The 25,567-nt window shown below is 37.8% G+C and overlaps 2 protein-coding genes across 5 annotated transcripts in view; one reads left to right on the top strand and one right to left on the bottom strand.

Annotated features, from left to right (window-relative positions):
- LOC127979027 (low-density lipoprotein receptor class A domain-containing protein 4) overlaps positions 1-12,277 on the top strand; it is a 78,883-nt gene extending 66,606 nt beyond the window's left edge. For both annotated transcript variants that reach the window (XM_052584129.1, XM_052584130.1), the window contains 3 exons: positions 7,954-8,108; positions 9,015-9,068; positions 9,755-12,277. In XM_052584129.1, coding sequence (XP_052440089.1) covers positions 7,954-8,108; positions 9,015-9,068; positions 9,755-10,285 — 740 coding nt within the window. In that variant the 3' untranslated portion in view covers positions 10,286-12,277. The remainder of the gene's footprint in view (positions 1-7,953; positions 8,109-9,014; positions 9,069-9,754) is intronic.
- A 1,910-nt stretch (positions 12,278-14,187) lies between these two features.
- LOC127979028 (uncharacterized protein C18orf19 homolog A) lies at positions 14,188-22,692 on the bottom strand. 3 transcript variants are annotated; one of them, XM_052584132.1, is made up of 5 exons: positions 22,590-22,692; positions 22,384-22,429; positions 19,858-20,156; positions 18,424-18,535; positions 14,188-15,449 (listed from the first exon to the last, which is right to left on the bottom strand). In XM_052584132.1, exons 3-5 carry the CDS (start codon positions 20,133-20,135, stop codon positions 15,192-15,194), a joined length of 648 nt encoding a protein of 215 aa, XP_052440092.1. In that variant the 5' UTR covers positions 20,136-20,156; positions 22,384-22,429; positions 22,590-22,692; the 3' UTR covers positions 14,188-15,191. The 3 variants fall into 3 exon arrangements, with proteins under 3 accessions (XP_052440092.1, XP_052440094.1, XP_052440093.1); XM_052584134.1 differs by having other exon boundaries at positions 19,858-20,153; XM_052584133.1 differs by having other exon boundaries at positions 19,858-20,153; positions 22,555-22,665.
- Positions 22,693-25,567: the final 2,875 nt, after the last annotated feature.

Here is a 25,567-nt window from a genome sequence, read left to right as displayed (position 1 = left end):
GTCCCCTCTCAAGTTCCCATAATGCCTTTGTTGTCTGGTGCACGCAGTGACGTGGGTGAATGGATGGTTAACTAGATTAAGGCTTGTGCTTGATGAAGCAGTGTTATTATGACTGGATATGTCCTTCTCTGTTTTTTCTCCAGTTACCAGTGCAATCAGCAGTCATGAAGGCAAACATGGGTGGCTGTATGTTCAGCTGAAGGTTTTTGCATGGAATCTACTGGGAATGCTCACTTTTAGTGTCATTTGTACTATGGTTGAACAGTGCACCGATACGTCAAAAGTATTGCGATTCTCGGAAATTAAAAATGTCACAATTCCTAAATTTGTTAGTATAGATACTTCAAAGAATGACCGCGTTCCAGATTTGTAAGAGATGTATTTCATGTGTGTATGTGCATGGACGTTTCCAGTGCCTCCCTATGGATATCTGCGTTTTTTCTCCATGAATGTCATTGCTTTAATTACATTTTTATATTTTGATATTTCATATTTTGTTCAAAAGTTTAATATATCTGCTGTTCATATTGTCATGGGAGGAGCAAACGACAGACACAGTGGGTGTGGCGTCCATTAACAGAAAATAAAACAAGAGGGAATAAAAGTGTCCAAAGGGGGATAGTGTCCAAAACAAACAGGGAAACAGTGGTCTTCGTGTTGCGGGGTTCGTGTAGGTGGGTCAGTGTTCAGGAAGGAAGGGTCCAGGTAAGGGGCGGAGTCCGGCATTCCAGCGGCTTCATCCCTCTCACTGGCCGTGGTGCTTGACGGGGATAGATGGCCTGGCATCCTGGCCAGATGACCGTATAAAAGGATGTGGTTCTCGTCCGGACCGTCAGTCTGGCAGCTCACGTCTCTGGTGGTGTGGGAATCCCTCAACACACCCTTCCTGGACCCACGAGCACACCAGCGTGCATGCACGGGGAAGAGACCGGTCTCCCGAGGAGAGGAGTGTTGGGCTTTTAAACAGCGGCGGTGATGAGGCTCCATTTCCTTCAGGTGTGCCCCATCACACCGCCAGCCCTGGCTCATCCAGCGCCCATCCTCTCTCACACCCCCACTCCTGTCGGGAGCCTGGTGAAGGGCATCGATTTAGGACAGGGTGCCAATGATAATTAGAGGGAGGCAGCTGACTCATCACAATATGTTCATTTATTAGTGTGTTATATGATTAGAATGTTGTCCCAGTTTTAAAATAAGGCACAGCAATGATATTTGAGAGTGTGTTTTCCCTTTTCAGAAAAAGTTTCGAAATCGCAATTCTTGACTTGGTATCGACATCGAAAAAATTATTTTGGTATACTGACAACACTTATTTGTACACCTTGCAGCACGAGCTGGCCCAAACTAGAGAGGACGCAAGGAAACTTTCAATGTTTTTCTCTCGTCCCCGCTGTCTTGCCATGCCGATGAAGTCATTTGGAAATTAGTCGTTCACTGCACACACGCTCTTTCCCTTGGAAACCTGTTGTGTAATGTGTGCTTTGGTATGAATTCAAAGCCCGTTCTAAGAAGTTTCCCTCACTGCTGTGAGTTCAACTGTTGGATCTCTCATGACATGATCTCCACATACTGTGCCCGACTCCATGAGAATAGTACTGTACCCGGGAGACATTTGGAGACGGAGCACAGATGGCTGGCAGTGAGCAGCAGTCCCCATTCTCCAGCCTCTCTCCCCCCTCCTCCTCCTCCACCCGCTCCGTTTCTTTCCTCCCAGATCGTGAGAGCACAGCTGTTTTCCTTCTGTTATGAAACTGTGGAGAGGAGGAAACAGGAAATGGCTTCATGAAATATAGATCTGGAGGCCAGACTTGGTTGTCTTTGCAGCTTGTGAGCACGGTATGAAAAAGAGAGCTAGAGGAGAGGGGGGAAAGTTTCGGATAGGCTTATGTAATGCCTCCTCCATTTCCTTCAGCTCAGTAACAGAATGGCCTCAGCAGAAGAGAGCAGTCATTCAGTTTCTATCACACTTCAGGGCTTTCCGACCTCGGAGACAAGGTGAAAACTGCTTGAACAACGCACACCCAGTTAGAGGCTCTGTGACAGGTGTTAGCGCATATCTCCTCTAAGCTCACAACACAATGGAGCAGCATACGTAGCAGTAAGAGGATTGAGCTGTCTGATCTCAGAGAGTCCGCATAAGGCTAACCAGAGTTAGCCCAGCTGCTTCTCCCTCTCTGTTGTGCAGTTGTTGCCACATTATCACAGCCTGTTTACATTTCTGCCCTGTCGCAAACAGGCTGACGATGGTTTGTTGTGTCTGCTCTGTCTGGGGTTTGTGTCTGTAATCATAACACATTAAAAGATCTTCCGGGATGACTTCGATCACGTCTGACTTCGATGCTTGAGCCCGCTGATTTTAGCACAGGGAAGGTTAAACAAGCCTCAGGGAATAAGATTTTATATAGGGATTACATGTTTATGTAAATTGCCTACACTCCTGGACGAAGGAAAGGTACTTGAGTGGTGCCTGGTACTCTAGGTTGGCTGAGATCACAACCCTAGTGTCTCAAGAGGTCGAGATGTGTCAATTACATGTTCACCCCACTAGTGTTGGCCGATATGGTAATTTTTCAAATTGTCATATCGTCAGGCCATGAGATCAACGATACACGATATTATTGTGCATGGGTGGAGCAAGAGAGAGACTCTGTTCATCATAGCATAACTATTTGGTGTTTTAAACTGTGCATGTGTGCCTATGGAATCACCAATTAGCGAAAAAATATACTTTCAAACATTCTGATAAACTAACGTTAAATATGAAAATACTGTATTTAAAACAGCTAGTTCATATATAGTCGGTTAGTTATCAGTCTAAAATGTTCTGCAAAATCAGTCAACGGTGTAAATCGATAGTAGCTTTCATTTAAAATCCAACAGTTTAACACTAATATTGGACATAAGTGAACACGTTAAATATAAAGTATTCAAAACAGGTAAGGTCATATATTTGGAGTAAAGTTCAATTGAACTGATGCATCAGTCATACAGCGATCCGGACCGTGTGCCTCATGATGAGTCCAACGCACCGCCACAGAAACAAGAATGAGATGCATTCTAACATAACTGTGGCATTAAACTCTGTTAGTGAGGGCTCATTTAAAATATTGCACATATATAGGCCATTCAGATTACTTGTTAAAGTGCAATGAAATACCTTGTATTTTCATAAGATGCTCATCAGTTTTTTGTTTTTGTTTGTACATAGTATACTTTATTAGTATAATGTTTAGTGAGTTTGGTTTTAAAAAATCACTGTCTTAGTACATTAAGCCACATTAAGCGTTTTCTTATAACGGTTTCCTATGGGAGGAAAAGGCTTAACATGTTATTAAACGAGTTGCATTCATATTCAAGGCTCATCTGATTTTTTAAAGATAGTATACTTTATGTCATACTCCTGTCATCCAGCGCAGCTGCCCCCTCAAGCATCAGGTCGTAGAGCAAAATTAAAAAGAACAGCTGAGACTGGTACCGACCGACAGTTAGGAGTAGCTGAAGCCTTTGCGAAATCTGTAAAATACAGCCGTGAAAGTAACAGGCATACCTGCTGAAGTCACGGACAACTTCCACGTCAGTGCCCATACCCAAGAGAGCGTGAGCAGATGATGAGCTTACACGCTATCTGCATGAGGAGTGCACCGACTCCAATGTGAATCCACTGTCCTGGTTGGCCAGTGGTGGCGTGATAATTAGTCTAGACTTCCGCCGCTGTCCAAAGTCGCGCACAAATACATGTGTAATACATGTTTAGAACTCTTTGATTTCTTTAAAAAAAAAAATATTGGAAAACGCATGTTCTTGTTGCTGTTTGGCATTTAACAATAAACAAAAATGATTAAAAACGTGTCTCTCTGTCAGTTAAAAAAGCAGCAATATATGCTACATAACTCAACAATAGAGCTTTGTATGCAGCAAAATCAGGATAAATTAGGTATGTTAATTGTTTTTTTTTTGTTTTTTTTTTCTTGGTAAAACCACATATTCGTCATTGAGCCACCCATAATAACTATAATACAAATAAATGATTGTATTATAGTTACAAATAAAATATACACAAAAATATACCAATGCTGTTTAACAGGAATTGCAAAGTGCAATCTCTTACTGCAACGTAAATTATTTTACATACTACTAATATACTTACAACTGTAAGGTTTTGGTACTATTCTGTAACAAAAAAGTACAATCTTACAACTGTAGAGGTGCATCAACTTCTGAAACTACAACAGTCCACTGTGAAAATGAAAACTAACTTCGTAGCCTCTAACATTGGCCTATCATTCGCCATCCTCATCCTTATCCCTCTCTCAAAATAATTTGCCCCCACTGTCATGTAACACACCGGGTAACTGCTTCGTGCGGTCTTTTACGCTTATTTTTGTTGGCAGATGAGAATGATTTGCGTCCTTCACCCTGGTTTCACCGCGGGCTTCACAGATGATGTTCACGTCGCGCAATTACGTCACTTCATAAGGTTCCCATTGGGAAATAATGGCGATTTACTTGTGTGAAGTAAACGCAACATTTTTCAACTTTCTGCTAAGATTTTTTTGCAACGAAAAAACAGGGATTATGAAATCATGCTACCTCCGCATATTTTGCTTCCTGAAATCGGCAATTTATGTGGCGAAAGTGCGGAGTATTTGAAAAAATGCGACCCCCGCATAAATATGCAGCCCTTGGCTGATTATGCATTAAATCACGCGATCGCATAATCGCGTTTTTCTGGAGGGACTGATTTTTCAATACATTAATAGGAGAATGAGCCTAATATCATCTTGACTATCGTCGATATCTCTGACTATCATCGATACACAATACTATCATCTATAGGCACAACCCTACACACCACCCCACCCCCCTCCATCTACCACCAGTTGTCAGTTTCTCGGAGTTAGGTCCAGGCCGTAATCCAGTTAAAGGCAGTAGATTTGGGCAGTTTTATCGCCTGTGCTGGGTTAACTACTGGGATGGGTCTGGTCTCTGGTCCTCTCCTCCAAGCCCTCAACAGATGGGGCCTTGTCTTGCAAGCACTCTCACCAGAAGAGCTGTGGCAAAGAGCCAGCACCAAAGCAGCTTATTTAACAGTGTCATAACATGGCCCATCTACATCCTGGGTATGGCCTTGTTCTTGTAGAGAGAAAGTGGCCATGATGGAAAGGTCAAAAACTAAAGTTTGAGACAGCTCACCTAAAGAACCTAAAGAAGAAGAGATGAGTCAGGATGGTTGACTAGTCATCCAACAGCCGACAAGCTATAGTGGTTGATTGAATAATTTTATTTTCAATACTTTAACGACACAATGAAATGGAAGTAGTGACAGATCTTTTCTTCTGTGTTGTGATGTTTATCCGAGTGTTACGGGTTATCAAAAAAAGAAAATATGTAGAGCAAGGATTTGGTTTATTGCATCGGTTGGTGATTGGATTGTGAGAGGTGGACGTTGCACTCAAAAGTGGAGGCAGATAAGCTTGCAGAGTAGGGTTGTCAAAAGACCCGGTACTTCGCTACCAAGTCGGTACTAAAAAAATGAAAATGTTATGGTACCAGATTTTTTTAAGTACCGGTGGTACCGAGTACCTGGTCAACCCGGTTCTTGATGGGCTACTTGAAAAGTGCACAGATGCGCTCTCTAAATAAAACCACTGAGACCTGGCGACATCAAAACAAGGAAACATCAAACTAAGTTCAAATGAATGAGTTCAAGCATGAAAGTTTCATTGTGTTTCCCATACATTTATTTATTTGTGGCAGTCTGCCACAATATCAAAACTGACCACTACAAATAGATTTTCCAAAAGGCCCGGTGCGGGTATTTTTATATCGCTGTATTTCTGAAGTAACTCGTCTTCAGAAAATTATGAATGTCATGTTCATTTCATCTTGCTTGTAATACTTGAGCAGCGTTTATGAGAGCAGGCTCAGCGCTTATCTGATTACAGCCGTTACCGAGGAAACCTCTCTCTGTGCTCTACAAGCACCACCTACTGGCAAAGAATGAATTTGCATATATAATCTGCCACAAATAGAGTGCCAGTCTGTTCTGTTTTGAATATTATTAACTATTTTAATTGGAATGTTGGATTGAAATGAACGTTGTTATTAGAGAAGTTAATTGTTAGCATAAGCAGGGCTAACGGTAATATTATGAGCTTTAGAATGAAGTTTCTTTATTAACTATTTAATGCTCCTATAACTTTTATTAGGGTAAAAAATAAAACATGATGATATTTACTATTTTTTCACACCAGAGGCATTTAAATGAATTGTGAATCTAAAATATGCGTGCTAGAGAATGTACAAATGGTTAACATTGTGTCATATCAGTCAGAAAAGCAGTTCTGTTTTTTTTTTTTTTTTTTTAAGCTAACTTAGTTGTTATTCTTGGCTTCAAAATTCAAAAGCCCTTTTAAATTAAATATGTACAAAGTTTGGATTAAATTAAAGTATAGACAAATTTTTTATTTAGCATGTTTTTGTGTTTTGCTTTGGTACCGAAATTGGTACAGTGACAACACTATTGCAGAGGCGGCATTAAGTGGACTGAATGATGGGAGAATTCCGGTATACATCACCAGAGAGAAGTCTGACGTTTTCACCAGAAGATCTAGTTATGAAATTTTAGTAAAACTGTATGAGGTCAAAAAAAAAAAAATGAAACATACATGGATGAAATGTTCACAATATGATAAATAACATGCATCTGGAGAATATAAGAGTCAATTTTCATTGCATGAGGATGAATTTGTAGCTTCTGGGAGAAGAGCGTCAAAGCACCCATTTTATTCAGATCTTCTTTATTGCGTAAAACAAAGTCTGCTGTGTTTTGCTGGTGTCATAGTCGTATGTTTGAATACCCTTAATGTTAGTGTAGATTGTGTTAGACAACTGATGGTGTTTACTTCAGTGTCGCAGCTTTCCAGCAGTTTTTCTATTGTCTCAAACCTTCATGTGTCAGATGGCATTGTCTGGGTTACTTCGTGGACAGCAGGGCTAACAAGATTTCTCTGAATGTATGTGTGGCACAAATCAACACGTTTTCATGTGACTGGAGAACAAGTCCATATTATCTGGGTTTATCTGTGTGTTCAAGGGTCAGCTGGAGGCTAAAAGAGATGTATATTTTGTTTGTAACAACATGCCTGTTAATTTTTAGGCATTCCTTTGAAAGGATTCTCGATACATGCTGCTCTGAGATGAGGCAGTATGACTAGATTAACATAAAAAATGAATTCCTTCCTTTGATTAAGTGAGATCGAACCATGACATAATCAGTTTATGAAACAGTTTTATGAAATCAGAGCTGTGGCCCAGCAGTTAACACACAGACGTATTGAGCATGTTAAAATCCAGCTCATATTAATAATAAAAATGACCCCAAAACTCTCTTGTTTCTCGTTGTCACCATTCTTGACTTAATGTAGGTCAGAAAAGTCATTGGAAACATTGCATTATCACATTTTTTGTGGATTAGTCAGTTGCTTCACTTTTTGAGTATGATTTTGATCTGCAAATCCACCCCCCACCCAAACTCAAAACACAGTTGTGTTCACGTTACTTCCCCCTGGTGGTAAGAATGAGCATGATGGGTTTGCTATGCCATTACTTATTCATAAGCAAGTGTCTAGCTTGCCTTTCTGATAAATAACAGTAAATCCGTAAACGGTAAATCACTATCACCATTTATAGTGAACATTAAACCCTAAAACTGAAAAAAACCAAACAAATACTGTTTATGCTGCAAACATGATTGATATCTGGTCAAACAATGATAATTTTCAAGCTTAGATGTGGGATTTATCATTTCAAGTAACCAAGCATATGATCTTCAAATAAAACAAGAACTAAAAAAGCATAGTAATGAGTTTTGCACAGGTTAGCACCACATCTGCAGCTCGGTGAATATGTGAAATGTGTTAACGGTTTACTCTCTGTTTTCTTGTCTTGCAGCTGAACTGGAGTTTGTTCAGATAATAATCATAATTGTGGTGATGACTGTAATGGTAGTTGTGATCATCTGTTTGCTGAACCACTATCGGCTGTCGGCCTGGGCCTTCCTCACACGCCACAGCCAAGCCCGTCAACGAGAGGAGGGCATGCAGCCGGTAAGAGTGTGTGTGTGTTTTATTCTGAGTGGGTGTTCGTTTGATTCTCCAGTCACCATGTGTGTCCTGTCTGTGTGCGCTCTGAGTGGGTGTAGAGTTCCTGTTCTTTTGTTTGATCACCATGTGTGTGACTTTGTGACCGTGTTCATTTGGGACTCAACAATGTGCGTGCCAGCTTCAGGGTCTTTGTGTCGGTACACCTGCACAAATGCATTGTGTAGTTACTAGGGATGGGTCAGGATGGACGACTGGCTCCATTAGTCAGGCTGAGTTGTACCTTTAATATTTGTCTGTTTTCTGTGGTAGTTTAATGCTATAAAGGTTCAGAGGTATCTATATTTCATTAAGAAATATGTCTGATAGTGGACTTGACGCTAAATCAACCTAATCACACAGGGTTTCTAAGGCTAACTGGTCTAACTAGTGTTTTAGGTAACACACAAACTAGTTTATTTTGGTAATGGATAGTTCTGCACATCGCTGGTTCTTCTTGATTTACATCCTGTAGTTGAGAGCGAGACATGCTCGTCTAGACTGCAGTTCCCAGAACGAGAGAGTCATAAAAAGATATGAAGAAGGTGAAGATGTGATTTAGGAACAGATGTAGAGCATGAAAGGAACCAAGCTCTTAAATTTAGAAACAAGCTCATAAATTTCGACAACAACACGGTTTCTACAGCTGCATGTTTAGAGGCCACAAGACTAACCAGCGGTCTTGAATTAATAATGCATGATATTAATGTATTCTAGTATTTACTGCATGTGCATTTAGATCAACTTTTCTGATGCCTGGAGCAAATTAGATTTTTTTCTACCCAAATTTAAAACTGTAATGCATGAGATGAAGTTGATTTTATGTCCTTAATAATGCATGACTCACAGAGGCCTCTCTTTTCTGTATCATAGGACGCCTGTGCATGGCCAACAGATAGTTTGGTGACACAACAAGGAGCCACTGAGGTTAGTTAACATGACCTATTATTCAACCTTTCTGCAAAATATTATTCATTGCTTTTATGTTTTAGTGTTATGTTTATGGCTGGAAAACATAGCTAAGAGATAATAGCATGAAACTCGTGATATTTTGTCGCCCTTTCAAAAGACAATATTTCAACATTTATTCTCTGAAATTACTATATTTACACTAAATAAACACAATGATATCCTTTTTGCTGTATACAACAATAGGTAATAGTGCATAATAATAAAGAGCCAAATTATTTACTTATATGTAATGATACAGCACAACTGTTTTGAACATTGATAATTATAAGAAATGTTTCTTGAGCAGCTAATCAGCATATTATGATTTCTGAAGGACCGTGTGACACTGAAGACCGCAGTAATGATGTTGAAAATTCAGCTTTGATCACAGAAATAAATTCTATTTTACAATGTATTGAAATAGAAAACAGTTCTTTTAAATTGTAAAAAAAACATTCAGAATATTACTGATTTTACCGTGTTTTTGGTCAAATTAATCTTTCAAAAACATAAAAAAATCTGAAACATTTGAACATTATTGTATATTAGTTATATAATTAACCTGGCTCCATGTTTGCATAGACCTTGTTTGAATATTTATTGTTTTTTTATTCTTGGGTTAATTTCTAAAAAGGTTTATTTTCTTCCTTCTGTATGTTCAGGTGATGTATGGGCCACGGAACGGAGAGCGCTTCAACTCACCTTCATTTATGCAAAGGGACCGATTCAGCCGCTTCCAGCCCACCTACCCATACCTGCAGCAGGACATCCACTTGCCGCCCACCATCTGCCTGTCAGACGGTGAGGAGCTGCCGCCCTACAAGGGCCCCTGTACTCTGCAGCTCAGAGACCCCGAGCAACAGCTCGAGCTGAGCCGTGCGTCCGTGCGTGCCCCCCCGAACCGGACCATTTTCGACAGCGACCTGATAGATGTTTACGTGCACGGAGGCGGCCCACGGCCCCCCAGCAGCAACTCTGGCAAGAGTGCCTCGAACTTGCACATGGAGGGGCCACCGCCCACCTATAGCGAGGTGATGGGTCAGACGCACCCAGGCTCCGCCTCCTTCCTGCACCAGCACAGCAATAACACACCACCCTCCAACCAGAGGACAGCCAGCGGCTCCGCCCAGCCTGGCGCAAGCACAACCCTGTTAACCAAGGTTAAGGATAGCCGGCGTGACAAACCCATGTGACTAGGACACACCTGCAGAGGGCAGTAGAGAGCGCATGTGCTCTTAGGTACTTCCTCCTGGACCTAAAGGGGACCTAAACACTCCCCTTGCACAATTTAAATCAAAAATTGAGGAACCAAGCTTACAAAGTTAATTTTTTTTTTTGGCTAGAACTTTGGGGCCTTGTATGGATGTTTGGGCTCCTCGACTAAATCTCTTTGTTTGTTTATGCTTTCCTGTATTTAAAGAACACGTGTGTTGGCACAGATTGTTTGCGTGAGAGACCACATAGGTCATAGGATTGAGACATTTTCTATTTGTTTGTGCATTTCCAGGACTCATGCACAAAACACTGTTCACAACCAATCAAAATCCAAAATGAGTGCCATGAAAAAATCTTAAATCTTGGGGATGTGACTCACAACAACAACAAAATGTCTTTATGTTGCACTTATTCTTTCAAGAGTAGAAACGCCTACCCTTAGTTACTTTACATACGTCAATCCACATGGTTCCTGGGATTTTTCTCTTCCTTTTTTACATTTCGCGTTTCCTGAAATGGAGATGTAGAACTCTGATCCAGCCTAAAATCTCCACGCCTGAACTGCATCATGGCACTTATTAAAAAGGAAAAAAAAAAGAAAAAAGAGGGGGTTTAACGAGCTGTTCAAATTCCAGATCACTTTTTTCCACCAACCAGTTGAGAGATATTGGCATGGATATCTGCGGATGGAAGTCACGACACACACGCCACTTTCATCCTGTCGAGTAGCACTTTAAACTTGCGTCACTTCTGCATTGTCATGGGGTCCAAGTGCAAGGGAATCATGGGAACTGTAGTCTTATGCACATCATGTCCCCTTCTGAGCGAGTGTGTCATATCTCATACAGTTTATTTTCCACTTAAAAAAGCATGCGTATAGTTTTGTTTCCAGTTATCCATACTATACTTTAGTTCACGATCATATATGGATCTCATATTTTATCTTTTACTCTCCTCTCCTGGAATGCCGTTTTATTCCGAGGCAGCACAGGAACACACTTTTGTCTCCTTATTTGTCATCAGTATTTATATCATTTGTACCAATCGTGATGAGGTACATCCCCCTTTTTCTTTCTTCATTTTAAGTCGTATTCAATCACACGGCACACTTTAAAAATGCTTGCTCTGTTAAATCACACCTGAACTTTGTAAACCATCGTTCTTTGGCCTTCCCTTTAGAAAGTCCCATAGAAAAAAAACTATTTATCAACTAGTTATTTATTAAAGTGACCAGTTTAAGAGAATACTTAGTCAAATTGGACTAAAAAAGCGCCACTTTATATGAGCTTTTCTGCCCTTGAATAGCAACACTCTCCTGTCGCCGTCCGCTTCAGCTCTGAAACCTTGGCTTCCCATCATTGGCTCTGCTTCCCGTCACTCATTCTGACCGCGCAGTTTGAGTTCGTACTGTATTGCTGCTGCTGCTACGCGCTGCTACCGCTACTGCTGCTGCTGTTGTCCCTTCGCTAGTAGGCCTATGTCCGCTTCCCTATTACTTTATATTTGTGTACCAACCGAGACATAGATGTTCGTTCTATGTTTTGGTCTTTCGTTAACATAAGTGCGTTTTCGCCATCATTGTCTTGCTAGGAAAACAAACCCTAATGTTTTTTTTTAAATATATATATATATATATATATATATATATATATATATATATATATATATATATATATATATATGTTTGCAGCCGAGAGGTTTGCATGTTACTATTTACATGAGCAAATTCGGTGCCTAACAGTCATGTTTAAGCAGACATAGAAACCCACTTGCACTCAAAAGTCCCCACCTTTGTTGTGCCTCACTTCCTATGGTGCTTCTTTCAGTAGTCGGACTCTGTTTATTTGTACGGTGCTGTATATAACTTGAATATATTATGCACATATCCTACCCAATGGGTAGAAAACCACAAGAAAGCATTGTTAATACTGTAATATAATGTATAGATAATATTAAAAAGAAAACTTTAACATGGTGGCATCAAGTTTTGTGAATGCCTTAAATTGTGCTTTGTCTTTTTTGTAAAACAGAGTAAAGTTTGCAAAGAGAAATGCTACAGTATGGTCACAGAAATACAAAAATGACGACTTATATATATTTTTTTCCTATGCTGTAAATGTGATGAAAGGAATATTCTGATTATAAGGCAGTTATATAAAGGATAACTAGCTGCTGCTTTTGTAACTTCCAGAGAAAGAATTATAAATGCCAGCGCTTGTCATTTTATTTATTGACGTTTATTGTGTGACTGCTAGCTGTTTGGACGTGTAATAACCACCACTCAGAACAATAACGTCATTGTACCGTGATTGTCGACTTTTGGGCTCCCACGCGGCCTTCTCTTCAAACGGGACAAGGTTCAGTGGTTCATATCAAAACGCAGCTCAGGGTGAGGCTTTACCGGCACGGTAGGACATCCGTTAAAAACGGTTAACGTTCTGTTGTTGTTTTTATGCACATAATCGAGTTGTGTGGAATATAAAAGAGTATCAAATGAGGAAAATGCAGCCCATACCTGATTGTTACTTGCATGTTCATGTCATTATTTCTGGTTCCGAGCTCTCCGCGCCGACAGGCTCCTCTACGGAAACACACGCTTCAATGAATGGTGAGTTCAGCATCTCGGTCCGTGGAAATTGAATTTCCCGCCAATCCACAGCAACGGTCTACATCGGCCTCGAGCGAGATCACGTCACAGGACTGTATGACTTATATTGTGGACTACAAATTATTATGATAATTTTCTTTTTACAAGATGAAACAGTTTAGTGTGCAAGGAACGCGGCTGTCCGTTTTTTTTTTTACTGTTTTATTCAATTGTGATGTCAGCGGTTTTCAGTTTGAGGTATGTTGATTGCAATACTTTTACAGGAAAAAGTAACTAAAAAAATCATAAAAAATAAATACAAGAAAAAAACGAACTGCTCAAAGACACTTGTAGTCCCTCATGAAACGATTCCACGCTTGTTCTTTCGCTGTCCTCAAATGGCTAGAGAGAGCAATTAAAGTTGAGGAAAACAACCAGAGAATGAGTCTCTTTTGTGCTCTGTTTGTTGTTATGTTGTGCTCCTCAAGGTGAAGTGAACTAAAAAATAAATAAAAAACTTTAGAATAAAGCGTTCAAAATTAAAAGACACTAAAGCAGGGCTGGAAAAGCACAGTCAATATATCCTTAGAAAGTATTTGAACTAGGCTACATTTATAGGCTACATTTTTTTCTGTACAGTTTGGACTTCGCATTGAAGGAAGTAATTTTTTTTTTATATTTATAATGTCAGATTTCACAGCTGCCTCAGAGCATTAGATTCACTTGAATGTAAAACTCTGAATGGATATCATAGATATTGGTTGCGTTAATCTTTATGTAAAAATTAATCCATGTTTTTTTGTTTTAAGATTAGTAGGCATGCTATTTTGAAAGCAGCTGAGCTAGTTTTACTTTTAGTTACTCCTCGGCTGAAAAGCAACTAATGTGAATGACAGGTGTAGCCATATAACTATTAGAAAGCACAGTGTAACAGTTCAGTCATGATTTCAGTTTGAAGTCCACAGGGAAAGCATGGATCCCTATTTGTGGAATAGCGGTTTTCAATTTATGAAGATTCCTGATTAACACTGTACTTAAAACTGATGCACTCCATTTTTTTTTACACACAAAAATACTAAATACTAGTAGAGTACGTTTAAAAATGACATTTAACATTTTCTTAAATTGTTAGTAAAGATGTAATATTGATGGGGAGTGAGTATCAAGTAGTTCTTGAAACTGATCAGTATAACTTTTCCATTATCTTGAATGAAAAAGTATATCTTAAAGATATAAAGCTTTTTTTATGACAAAACTTCAGTAGAGGTACATATTTAATTTTAAAAATTGTAATAATATTTAAGCTGATTTTTTCTTTTATTAAAACATAATTTATCATTGTCAAAAGGAAATTATTTGTACAAAATAATGAAAGTTTCATGTACATTTTCTCAGTTCACTAGCAAGAAGTTAATTGTGAAATGTCAACCAACAAAAAAATTGGACATTTAAATTCTGATTACAATTTACAAGTGATTGCAGTATTTGCGGTCATTAACAGCCACGAAGAATAAATGCTTAAGAAACATAGCCTTTCCAATAAACAAAAGGCCTTTTAAAACATTTAAATTTTCAATGCAAACTCCTTCATGCTTCACGAAATAAGATGTTGTTGACAGCCAAAGATCCCTCAACATAGAACAATCTCATCAGACCCAAGTGCTTCACCAGCAGGCACATTTACTGGCAAATTACCGGTTCAATGATTAACCTTCATTAGTAATTATGTACAACTGTAAATGAGCTCACATAAATGAAACACATGAAAATGGCGGGAATGCACTGGATTGGAAATGAGACATGAAGACTGTTAACGATTTGCACAATGAATGTCAGCAATGTTTGCAATTTCTTTTTTTGCAATACTTTTTCCAGTATTGTAAACTATGACATAAGCTGTATTACATCTTAATGTACACTTACATCTTCGGACCGACACCGTTTTGCATAATATTTTAAATAACATTTTATAAGTGCAAGAATTGAAAGATGCTATGTTGTTATATGAACAAAGTATTACATACACATTACACCTGCTGTTCTCTTTAGAAAACAGTCTAATCTATTAAAAACACTTCAAGTAGAATCCCACATTTATATGGTCATAATCTTATAGTTTAGCCTATTATGTGAACAGTAAGTGTGCTTACAGCCTACATACTACTTTATACTGTATGTGCTCAAGACACATTGCTTTCCTTAAGTATGTTATATCGTTAAATAACATGAATCTTCATGACACTATGGAAAAGGAGAGTCACTTTGTGACCTTTTGTAAGCCTATAAACCTATTATTTCTATTTTCGGAAAGACACTTTGTCATTGGTTTCTTGAAGTTTTTCTGTGAACTTCACAGAAGTTTCCTCCATCCTCTCAGATATACGATCCTTGGTCTCCTCCATCTTCCCAGAGATCCTCTCTTTGGTCTCCTCCATCTTCTCCTGCAGGTATTCCTTCACGGGTGGAGGGGTGGACATGTACCCGTGCATCCTCAGGTACTTCACGGACAGAGACGTTCCTCCGAGAGTCACTGTGTAGCGCGCAGGTGTGGCGATCTTCAGGAGAGCAGAGAACATCAAACCAACGTCATGTTAACTTGTAGAACACTCAGAGTTCTTTTTTGGAATCTATGGTTCCATGAAGAGTTTCTAACATCCATGGAACCTTTTCATTTCACACAAGGCTCTTAATAGTGGAAAAAGGTTCTTTAGAATATAAAAATGTTCTTCACACAAGGAAAAAAAAAGTGTTTATTTTAAATGGATAGTTATTACTCACTCATTAATTACTCACCCTCATGTCATTTCAAACCTGTAAGACCTTTGTTCATATTTAGGGCACAAATTAAGATATTTTTGATCAGACACTCCATAGACAGCAAGGGTCCTTACACGATCAAGGCACAGAAACATAGCAAGAACACTGGCAAAATAATTCTAAATAACTCTACGAGAATACTTCTATGCTCAAAGAAAACTAAAATAATGACTTTATTCAACAATTCGTCTCCTCTGCATCATCCTAGTGCCATTTAAGAGTGTCACATATGTAAAAGTATGTACGTGGGTATGTTGTTTACGTTCAGATCAAAGTGTAAAAAGTGTATCCTTGTACATACTTGGTTTGCATTTACATTTATTCATTTAGCAGACGCTTTTATCCAAAGCGACTTACAGATGAAGACAGTGGAAGCAATCAAAAACAACAAAAGAGCAATGATATATAAGTGCTATAACAACAAGTCTCAGTTAGGTTAACACTGTAAACCTAACATGGGATTTTAAATAATATAATAAATAAAAAGAATAGAGCAAGCTAGTTTTAGAGGTCTTTACACACACACACACACACACGCATAATAAATGAAAAGAAAATAGAATACAAAAAGATTAGAAAGGTAGTTAGATTTTTTTTTTAAGAATATAATTAGAATAGTGAGTGTTAAAGTTAGATGGTCAAATAAAGATGGAAGAGATGTGTTTTAAGCCGATTCTTGAAGATGGCTAAGGACACAGCTGCTCGGATTGAGTTGGGGAGGTCATTCCACCAGGAGGGAACATTTAATTTAAAAGTCCGTAAAAGTGACTTTGTGCTTCTTTGTGTTCATTTGCAGAACGCAAGTTTCTAGAGGCACATAAGTCTGAAGTAACAAATTTAGGTAAATGGGTGCAGAGCCAGTGGTAGTTTTGTAGGCAAACATCAATGCCTTGAATTTTATGAAAGCAGCTATTGGAAGCCAGTACAAATTGATAAACAGAGGTGTGACGTGTATTCTTTTTGGCTCATTAAAAATTAATCTTGCTGCCGCATTCTGGATTAATTGTAAAGGTTTGCTAGAGCTGGCTGGAAGACCTTCAAGAGGGCATTGCAATAGTCCAGCCTGGACAGAACTTGAACAAGGAGTTGTGCAGCATGTTCCGAAAGAAAGGGCTTGATCTAGATGTTGAATAAAGCAAATCTGCAGGATCAGACAGTTTTAGCAATGTGGTCTGAGAAAGTCAGTTGATCATCAATCATAACTCCAAGGCTTCTAGCTGTTTTTGAAGGAGTTATGGTTGATGTGCCTAACTTGATGGTGAAATTGTGATGGAACGATGGGTTTGCTGGAATCACAAGCAGTTCTGTCTTGGCAAGGTTGAGCTGATGGTGATGGTCCATCATCCAGCAAGAAATGTGTGTTAGACAAGCTGAGATGCGAATAGCTACCGTCGGATCATCAGGATGGAATGAGAGGTAGAGTTGAGTGTCATCAGCATAGCAGTGGTATGAAAAGCCATGATTCTGAATAACAGAACCGGATTATGCCATGTAGACAGAGAGGAGAAGTGGTCCAAGAACTGAGCCCTGAGGCACCCCAGTACTTAGATGTTGGGACTTGGACACCTCACCTCTCCAAGATACTTTGAAGGACCTATCTGATAGGTAAGACTCAAACCATTGAAGTGTGGTTCCTGAGATGCCTTTTGCCAGTAGAGTTGATAGGAGGATCTGGTGGTTAACCGTGTCAAAAGCAGCGGACAGATCAAGCAGTATAAGTACTGAAGATTTGGATTCTACTGTTGCCAGTCTTAGAGCTTCAACAACTGAGAGCAAGGCCGTCTCAGTTGAATGTCCACTTCTGAAGCCAGATTGGTTGCTGTCAAGGTGGTTGTTGTGTGTGAGAAATGTAGAGACTTGGTTGAACACAGCTCGTTCAAGTGTTTTTGCAATGAAAGGAAGAAGGGAAACTGGTCTGTAGTTCTCTAAAAGAGAAGGGTTGAGGGTGGGTTTCTTAAGTACTGGAGTTATACGAGCCTGTCTAAATGAGGAGCGAAAAACACCAGTGTGGAGGGAAGTGTTAATGATGTGAGTGAGTGCAGGTACAACTGCAGGAGAAATGGCTTGAAGGAGATGAGATGGAATAGGATCAAGCGGGCAAGTTGTAGGGTGATTAGAAAGGATGAGTTTTGTAGACTTCTGCCTCAGAGAGTGAAGAGAAGGATGTAAATGAATGTATGTTTACGTATCTGACACTCTCCAAAATGGCACTAGGGTGATGCGGAGGAGATGAATTGTTGAATAAAGTCATTATTTTTGGTTTCTTTGAGCAGAAAATAATATTCTCGTAGCTTCGTAAAATTGATGTCGCACTAATTATTCTAACAATGTCCTTGCCTTGATCGTTTAAGGACCCTTTCCGAGAGCTCTCGGATTATCAAAAATATCTTAATTTGTGTTGTGAAGATGAACAAAAGTCTTATGTGTTTGGAACGACATGAGGGTGAGTAACTAATAACAGAATTAAAATTTTTGGGTGAACTCTCCATTTAAAAACGGTTTACTGAGAAGTTCTTTGAGGATCCAAAAATGGTTCTTCTGTAGCCTCACTGTGAAAACTTACTTTTGGGAGCTTTATTTTTAAGAGTAAACAGAAATGGAGTTCGTTCATGGAGTTGTAGTAAATGATGATTTGGAGGTCAATGACATTTCTAATGAAACTATTTCATTATTTTTAAACTATTAATTGAAAAACCAATGCGGTTAGCCCACCTTGAACATGGCGTAAGCGGTCAGTGCGTAGCCGCTCTGGGAATTCTCCAGGAGTTTTACCACCTTGTCAGGAAACCCAACATACTCAAGAAACAGCACCAGATTGACTCCTCTACAAACCAAAACAAGAGAGGGAGCATAACAAGACATACTATCTCTATAATAAGAGACCATTCAGTCTTCATTGTGTCACCCTCAAATCAGTCCAAACCTAAATGACTTCCTTCACAAAGTCTTCCTTTGTCTTCCACAGAGAAACAAATGTTGGTAACCAAACATTGACTTCTAATGTATAGATAATTAAATAAATAATCTTATTCTATGTTCCACAGAAAGTTGTTCTTATCTTATTTGGATGAACTATCCTTTTAAGAATAGAAAGATTCTTAAGATAATTTGTTAATATAAAACAGCACATCAATGTAAAGAGTGGAACTTTATGAAAAGGGATTTGGGATGGTCGTTATAAAATCCTGAATTTAGTCTTTTAGTCTTTTTTTATATATATACTGAGCAGTGTATTTTTACCATCACTTTATTTATATACGATTATAGTTCTTATTAATTTTAAGATAGATCTTTGAATAGCTTTAGTTATTTATTTTTCAGTTTTAGTTGAAATTTAGATTCATAATTTGATTGAGAAATGTTGCATTTGACAATTAACTGAAGTGCATTTTTCATTTAATATCTATATTTTATTTGATCATTCTTTCAATTAACAAACGTTTTAATAGTTTTAGTTTTGAACAGAGCCAGATATTTAAAGCATTGTTCAAAGTGCTTTCAAGTGAGATATTTTATTTTAATTTTAAAAAAGACACTGAAATGTCTACTTCAAAATGTAATACTTGACATAAGAATCAAATGTAAAATTTTCGAACAAATGGACATCTTTAATATCAGCTAAAGGCTGTGAAGACATGCAAACTGATAATCCTGGTCTAGTCTTGTCTGCAGAGGGAGCTCATGCTGAATGAAACAGCATCCACATTTCTCAGATGTCTAGACAGTGGTGACCCACATTCAGCCAGATGTGAAGCAGAGTAAACACCCCAGTGTGTCATTTACCTCAATCCACCACACACCGAACACATTCACCGAGCATTACATACATACCTCACCCCACACACACAGACACCTGTTTAACACATCAACACCACCTCTCCTACAAAAATCAGTTATTAAATAGCTAATCATCATCACTATTTTTTTGTGATTCTTCAGTGATCGAGTTATTGAGTATCTGACCATTCATCTTAGACCTACTGTATTTTCTGGACTATTAGTCACACTTTTTTTCATAGTTTGGCTGGTCCTGCGACTTATAGTCAGGTGCGAATTATCAAAATTAATTTGACATGAACCAACAAAAATGAACCAAGAGAAAACATTACCATCTACAGTCACCAGAGGGTGCTCTGTGCTACTCACTTCATTGCAGCGTAGTAAAAAGTGCCAAACCACACTGTAGAGGTCAGCAGGTGAACGGGGATCATGACTTTGCCGTACTGCTTGAAGGTTTTCTTGAATCTCTGAAAGAGGCTGATGGATCTGTCCTGCAGAGGGTCTGGATCCTCTGTGGGGCCGGAGTGCAGGCGTGTCCAGCAGCTGTGGGTCACGGGAGTCAGCATCTGTGCGGGACGCCTGAAGGACGCACCACTGATCTGCAGCGGGACTCTAGCACACACTAACCGCTGCATCCCAAACATGCTTCTCCTCCCAGACGTCTGCTAACAGAGAAAAAAGACCACAGTTGGGACAGGGGCCTGACTCTGAGCGCAAGAGAATGAGCAAATACAGCTCCCAAAGATGCACAGGAAAGAAGACAAATTCAAAAATGGCAATAAAGAAAATCGTCTCAGATATAATCAGATGGTCAGTAGAATAATATGCACAATACACAGTGGGGGCTTTAGTGGTAAAACGATTAATCATGATTAATCGCATCCAAAATAAAAGAGTTGTTTACATAATATATGTGTGTGCACTGTGTATATTTATTATGCACTGTATATATAAATACATACAAATGCATGTGTGAAGTGTTACGATAGTCACCAATGTATATAAATACATACAAATGCATTACATATTTTAGAATTTTTTTTATTTACTAAATATATTTAGTTATAATATAAATAATATTATATTATAATATTAATTATATGAATTTTTTGACAGCACAAAACTTTATTATTATTATTATTATTATTATCACCATTTTATCTAAACCCAGAATTTTTTTTAAGGAGTGTTAAAAGAAAAACATTATTAATGTGTTTTATCTTTTATTTTAGGAAACAACATTATCAATGGAAAAATTCTGCACTATTTCTGGGTTACTTGAAAACAAGCTCAAAATGCTCATTTAATTATTTTAAATTATAACAGAGAATTTTTATATAAATTTTAATTTCCAACATTAGTAGTTCGTGTTAGCCCGAGTGGTGCTGCTATTAGACATTTACGAAACACAAATTGTAAATTGTGTATATTTTCAATTCAACTTTCACTCAAAATGTAATCTGACCATTTGTTGCAATTATTTAAAATAATAATAATTAGGGATGCACTGGTTGACCAGCCATATTTTTCCGGAAGTGCGCCCATGTGCACAAGCTACATTATAATCATTCACTATCTATCATTTCAGTTGTGTGGAAGTATTTCGTAATCTGTGCGCAGGACATGGGCAGCCGTTCAGCGCTGGAAGTGCAGAGCTACACATCTGAGGCACAGATAGCAGGAAGCAATCAGCTGTTGTTGTACTCGAGCACAAATAAGAGTCCCTTTCACTGCGCGAGTACCTGTCCCTACACAAGCGGAGACCGTGAAGAGATGTTCAGCTCAACTTCTCACGTGTTGAAAGAGAAACGAAGACAAAACAGAAACTTTTTTTTTTTTTTTTGTGAAGTAGAACTTGCATACACATTTGAGAAGCCAGAAGTAAAGGTGTGTTCTGCATTAGGATGATTATTTTTATTTTTCCTTAAAATTACAAAATTACGTTATTTGATTCAAATAAAATAAAAATCACCTGCTGTTAATTCATCCAATTAAAATAATTTAGGGTTATGATTCACATCTATACTTTCTAATTTGAGAGTAGTATTATATTTCATTGGCTCAAGTAAAAAAATATAGATGTGAATCATCATTACCCTATTTTTTATTTATTGGATGAATGAAACACTTTGTATCTTTGTCTAACTCGCTTCATTATTATTTGATTTTAACATTTTGGAATAATGTATTTATATAGAATACTTTTATTAGTCTCACTGGTAAATAACTTTTTTTTAATTTAAAAGCAAATGTAAAAACTAATATACTGAACACTGATTAAGAAACATCTTATTGAATGTGTGTTGATTGTGTTGTTTGGATTCTAGAACTATGCAGTTGTTGCCTTCAATTTCACACGGTTACAGTTAATCTTTAAATTTAAGGCCAGTTCTATGTAGTTTCAACCCAATTCAAAAACAAAAGCTAAATGCTGATGTCTGTACCATCTGTGTTTGTATTGAATGTAGTCTGCTTACTGTGCAGATACTGCAGTTAATTTCAGATGGTTACGGTTATTGTTTTCATTAGCCAAAAGCCAGTTTGGCCTATTAAATACCAAATAAACATCTTGTTTATGCACACTTTCATTCTTCCTTGTTAAAGAAAAAGAAATCGCAAATTGGTATCGGCCATGAAAAATGATCGTTGCATCCCTAATAATAATCAAAATAAAGGTAATCACATCAGTATTACACTGATATCCGAAGCACATATTTACATCCATAATGTTTATTAATATTTACTTTTCAAGTTTATGTCCATAATTAGTCCAAGATTTGTCCATTTTTCCTAACGTTCATTAAAATATGTTTACGTCTGATTTTATTTGAAGCTGGTAATGTCACTTATTCTTTGGTTGAAAACAGACCAACCCTGTAGAATTTTTCCTACCTTCAATATCCCATCAATAGTGACGTCACTGGCGCTGGTTCAACACCTCGAGAAAACATTACAGAAATACATTAGCTGGACATGCTCGGTCACATTTAGAAAGAAACGGTCTAGTGTAAAACGATGCGCTAAACTAATAAAACATTTCACTTGTCCTGCGTCTGAACATACAGAAACGATCATCGGAAATATGCACAGCTACATACATGAGTGATTAAATCCCCACCACAAACACATTTTATTCCCGTCACTCTGTCATTCAGAGAGCACTCGACCAGACGCAGAGACATTACGCATGGTGACTGCGCGCGCACTGTGTTGTGGGTAATGTGGTACAGTCGGGCTGATGAGAACTGAGGCAAAGTGTCTGTGGAACTACATTTCCCAGAATGCATCGCAGAGTCGCGAAAGATTGGTCTTTGCACGTGCTAATGAAAATACTCTACTAAAAATACTGTAATTATTCTTTATTTGATAATATATCTTGGGTTAAAGCATGGAAACTACCCAATAAGTTTTGTATCAATAACAAAATTAAGGAAGTGTCTGTTGTTGTATGTAATTGAAATGTATGTAATTTTTTCTTTCTTTTTCTCTGGCAGCTAATTTTTTTAAATCATGTAAATATGTAATACCTCATGTTTTTGTGGCACTGAATTAATGAAGCATAAAAAATGTTATGTAAAAATATTAATATAATATAATGTTATATATGTGTATATTGTCATTTGTAAGTCGCTTTGGATAAAAGTCATATCTAAATGACTAATGTAAATGTTATATAAATATATTATATATATATATATATATATATATATATATATATATATATATATATATATATACACTCAATTTTGTTATATTGTAGCCTCTTTTTCCTGGTGGGGTCTTCTGCTGTTGTAGCCCATCCGCCTCAAGGTTGTGCGTGTTGTGGCTTCACAAATGCTTTGCTGCATACCTCGGTTGTAACGAGTGGTTATTTCAGTTAAAGTTGCTCTTCTATCAGCTTGAATCAGTCGGCCCATTCTCCTCTGACCTCGAGCATCAACAAGGCATTTTCGCCCACAGGACTGCCCCATACTGGATGTTTTTCCTAGAAATGGTTGTGTGTGAAAATCCCAGTTACTGAGCAGATTGTGAAATACTCAGACCGGCCCGTCTGGCACCAACAACCATGCCACGCTCTAAATTGCTTAAATGACCTTTCTTTCCCATTCTGACATTCAGTTTGGAGTTCAGAATATTGTCTTGACCAGAACCACCCCTAAATGCATTGAAGCAACTGCCATGTGATTGGTTGATTAGATAATTGCATTAATGAGAAATTGAACAGGCGTTCCTAATAATTATTTTATGTGAGTGTGTGTGTGTGTATATATATATATATATATATATATATATATATATATATATATATATATATATATATATAAATATATATATATAAATATATATATATATACACAAACACACACACACATTTGGTGACTATCGGAACAGTTCACACAAGTCGTAGGAGGCCAGTCTGTGATTTTTTTAATTTTTTATTCTCTAGAAAGTAACTAAATAAAAAGGAATATAACAAGTTTTAAATAAACTCAGGCTGTGACACATTTTATTAAATATGGAGAAATGTTTATAACTTTAAAAGACTGTAAATAAGTAAAAAGTAAAATAAATAACTAAATATTAATATCACAATTTCTATGTATATGCAAAGAGTTGCAAAAACAGATAATTTCCATTTTTAATTTTCAAAAATCACTAATAAAAAAATTAGCATATTTTTATTTCATTTATTTTGTTATTTTTTTTACCTAATCAAATTAACCCAACTCCAGTTTGATTATTTTGCAAATTAACACTTCATATGCTTCCAAGATCAGTGCAATAGTAGTAATTTAACAAAATTAATTATGAAAGAAAACAATTTGGTCAATATCACTATTTTGTATTTATTAGGGGTTCAAGTGCGTAGCGTTATTTGTTGGAATGGTCACGCATGAGCTATTTCCACGTCAAACTGATCGTGCAGACCAAACCGTAAGTCGTCAAGACTTAAAACTTGGAGGTGTGGTAGTACTCAGACCGCCTACAACGTGACCGAGACTTGCCCCAATCAGCCTGAAGGGGGTGCTACAACAATCAAAAGTATGAAATCACTCATAACTCCTAAACCATCAGCCACAGGCTCAAGTGTATTGTGTCGTTGGATTCCTTGGCTCATAATGGACAAAACATGCGCCTTGCAAAATGTTGGGGTATTTTGAATTTTTTGCAAAACCTACTTTTGCAAACTAGTCCTAGGTTTTTCACCCGATCAGAACCAAACCAATGCAGAAAGATTATCTGGAGAGTGAATATCAATAATTATATAAAACGTTAAAGGATGCCAAGACTTTCAAAAGGTGCATGGCCACTTTAAGAAAAATGTATACTCCTGAATGGAATTATATATCTAGAGGGAAAAACATAAAAATGTCAATAACTAGACAATCATTTCTCATATCAACATGAAAATCACTGTGCACAGACTTGGTCCAAAGTGCCACAAGTGTTTATGGGGACATTTACGTTTCTCAAAAAACATTGCCGCCATTGGACGATGAAGTAGGTTAACGGAGGCCGATCGGATCGCAACTCGGTGGGCATGTTTGACTCACGGCCCCAAAGGTTTGTGAGAAATTTGAAATTGTCCAACGGAGGGTGGTATCACATTTTTTGAGGCAGTAAACAATTGTACATTGCGCAGTTTTCCGCATATACACACGATAATCATATCGTATGATAGATCTCCTCATTCCAAACAACTTTGCGTCTGAATTACTGCAGTCAATCAAACTGTTTTTTAAATGATTGAGAAGATGTGAAAAACCTATTTTGGTGAACTAGTCCTAGATTTTTCCCAGTCCTAGATTTTTGCCCACCGAGATCTGATGACAGCTGGTGCTATAACAGTCATACACGTCTAAAAACATTATATTTCTATGGTAAATCACTTGGATTTGCCAAATAACATGTAATGTATTTTTCCTTATATGTTTCCTTAGTTTCATATGTTGGAGATCAAACTGGTGGCGCAGGATTACACGTGCTACATAGTGAAGATATGTGTACTGTTTAAAACGCTTAACGTTCCATATTGCACTTAGTTCCATATACAATTTTTTTTTTTAATGATTGG

Source organism: Carassius gibelio, chromosome B19, assembly GCF_023724105.1.
Source record: "Carassius gibelio isolate Cgi1373 ecotype wild population from Czech Republic chromosome B19, carGib1.2-hapl.c, whole genome shotgun sequence".
Taxonomy (NCBI): Eukaryota; Metazoa; Chordata; class Actinopteri; order Cypriniformes; family Cyprinidae; genus Carassius; species Carassius gibelio.
The sequence above is the reverse complement of the archived record's forward strand: the minus strand, read 5'-3'. Positions and strand labels throughout refer to the sequence as shown.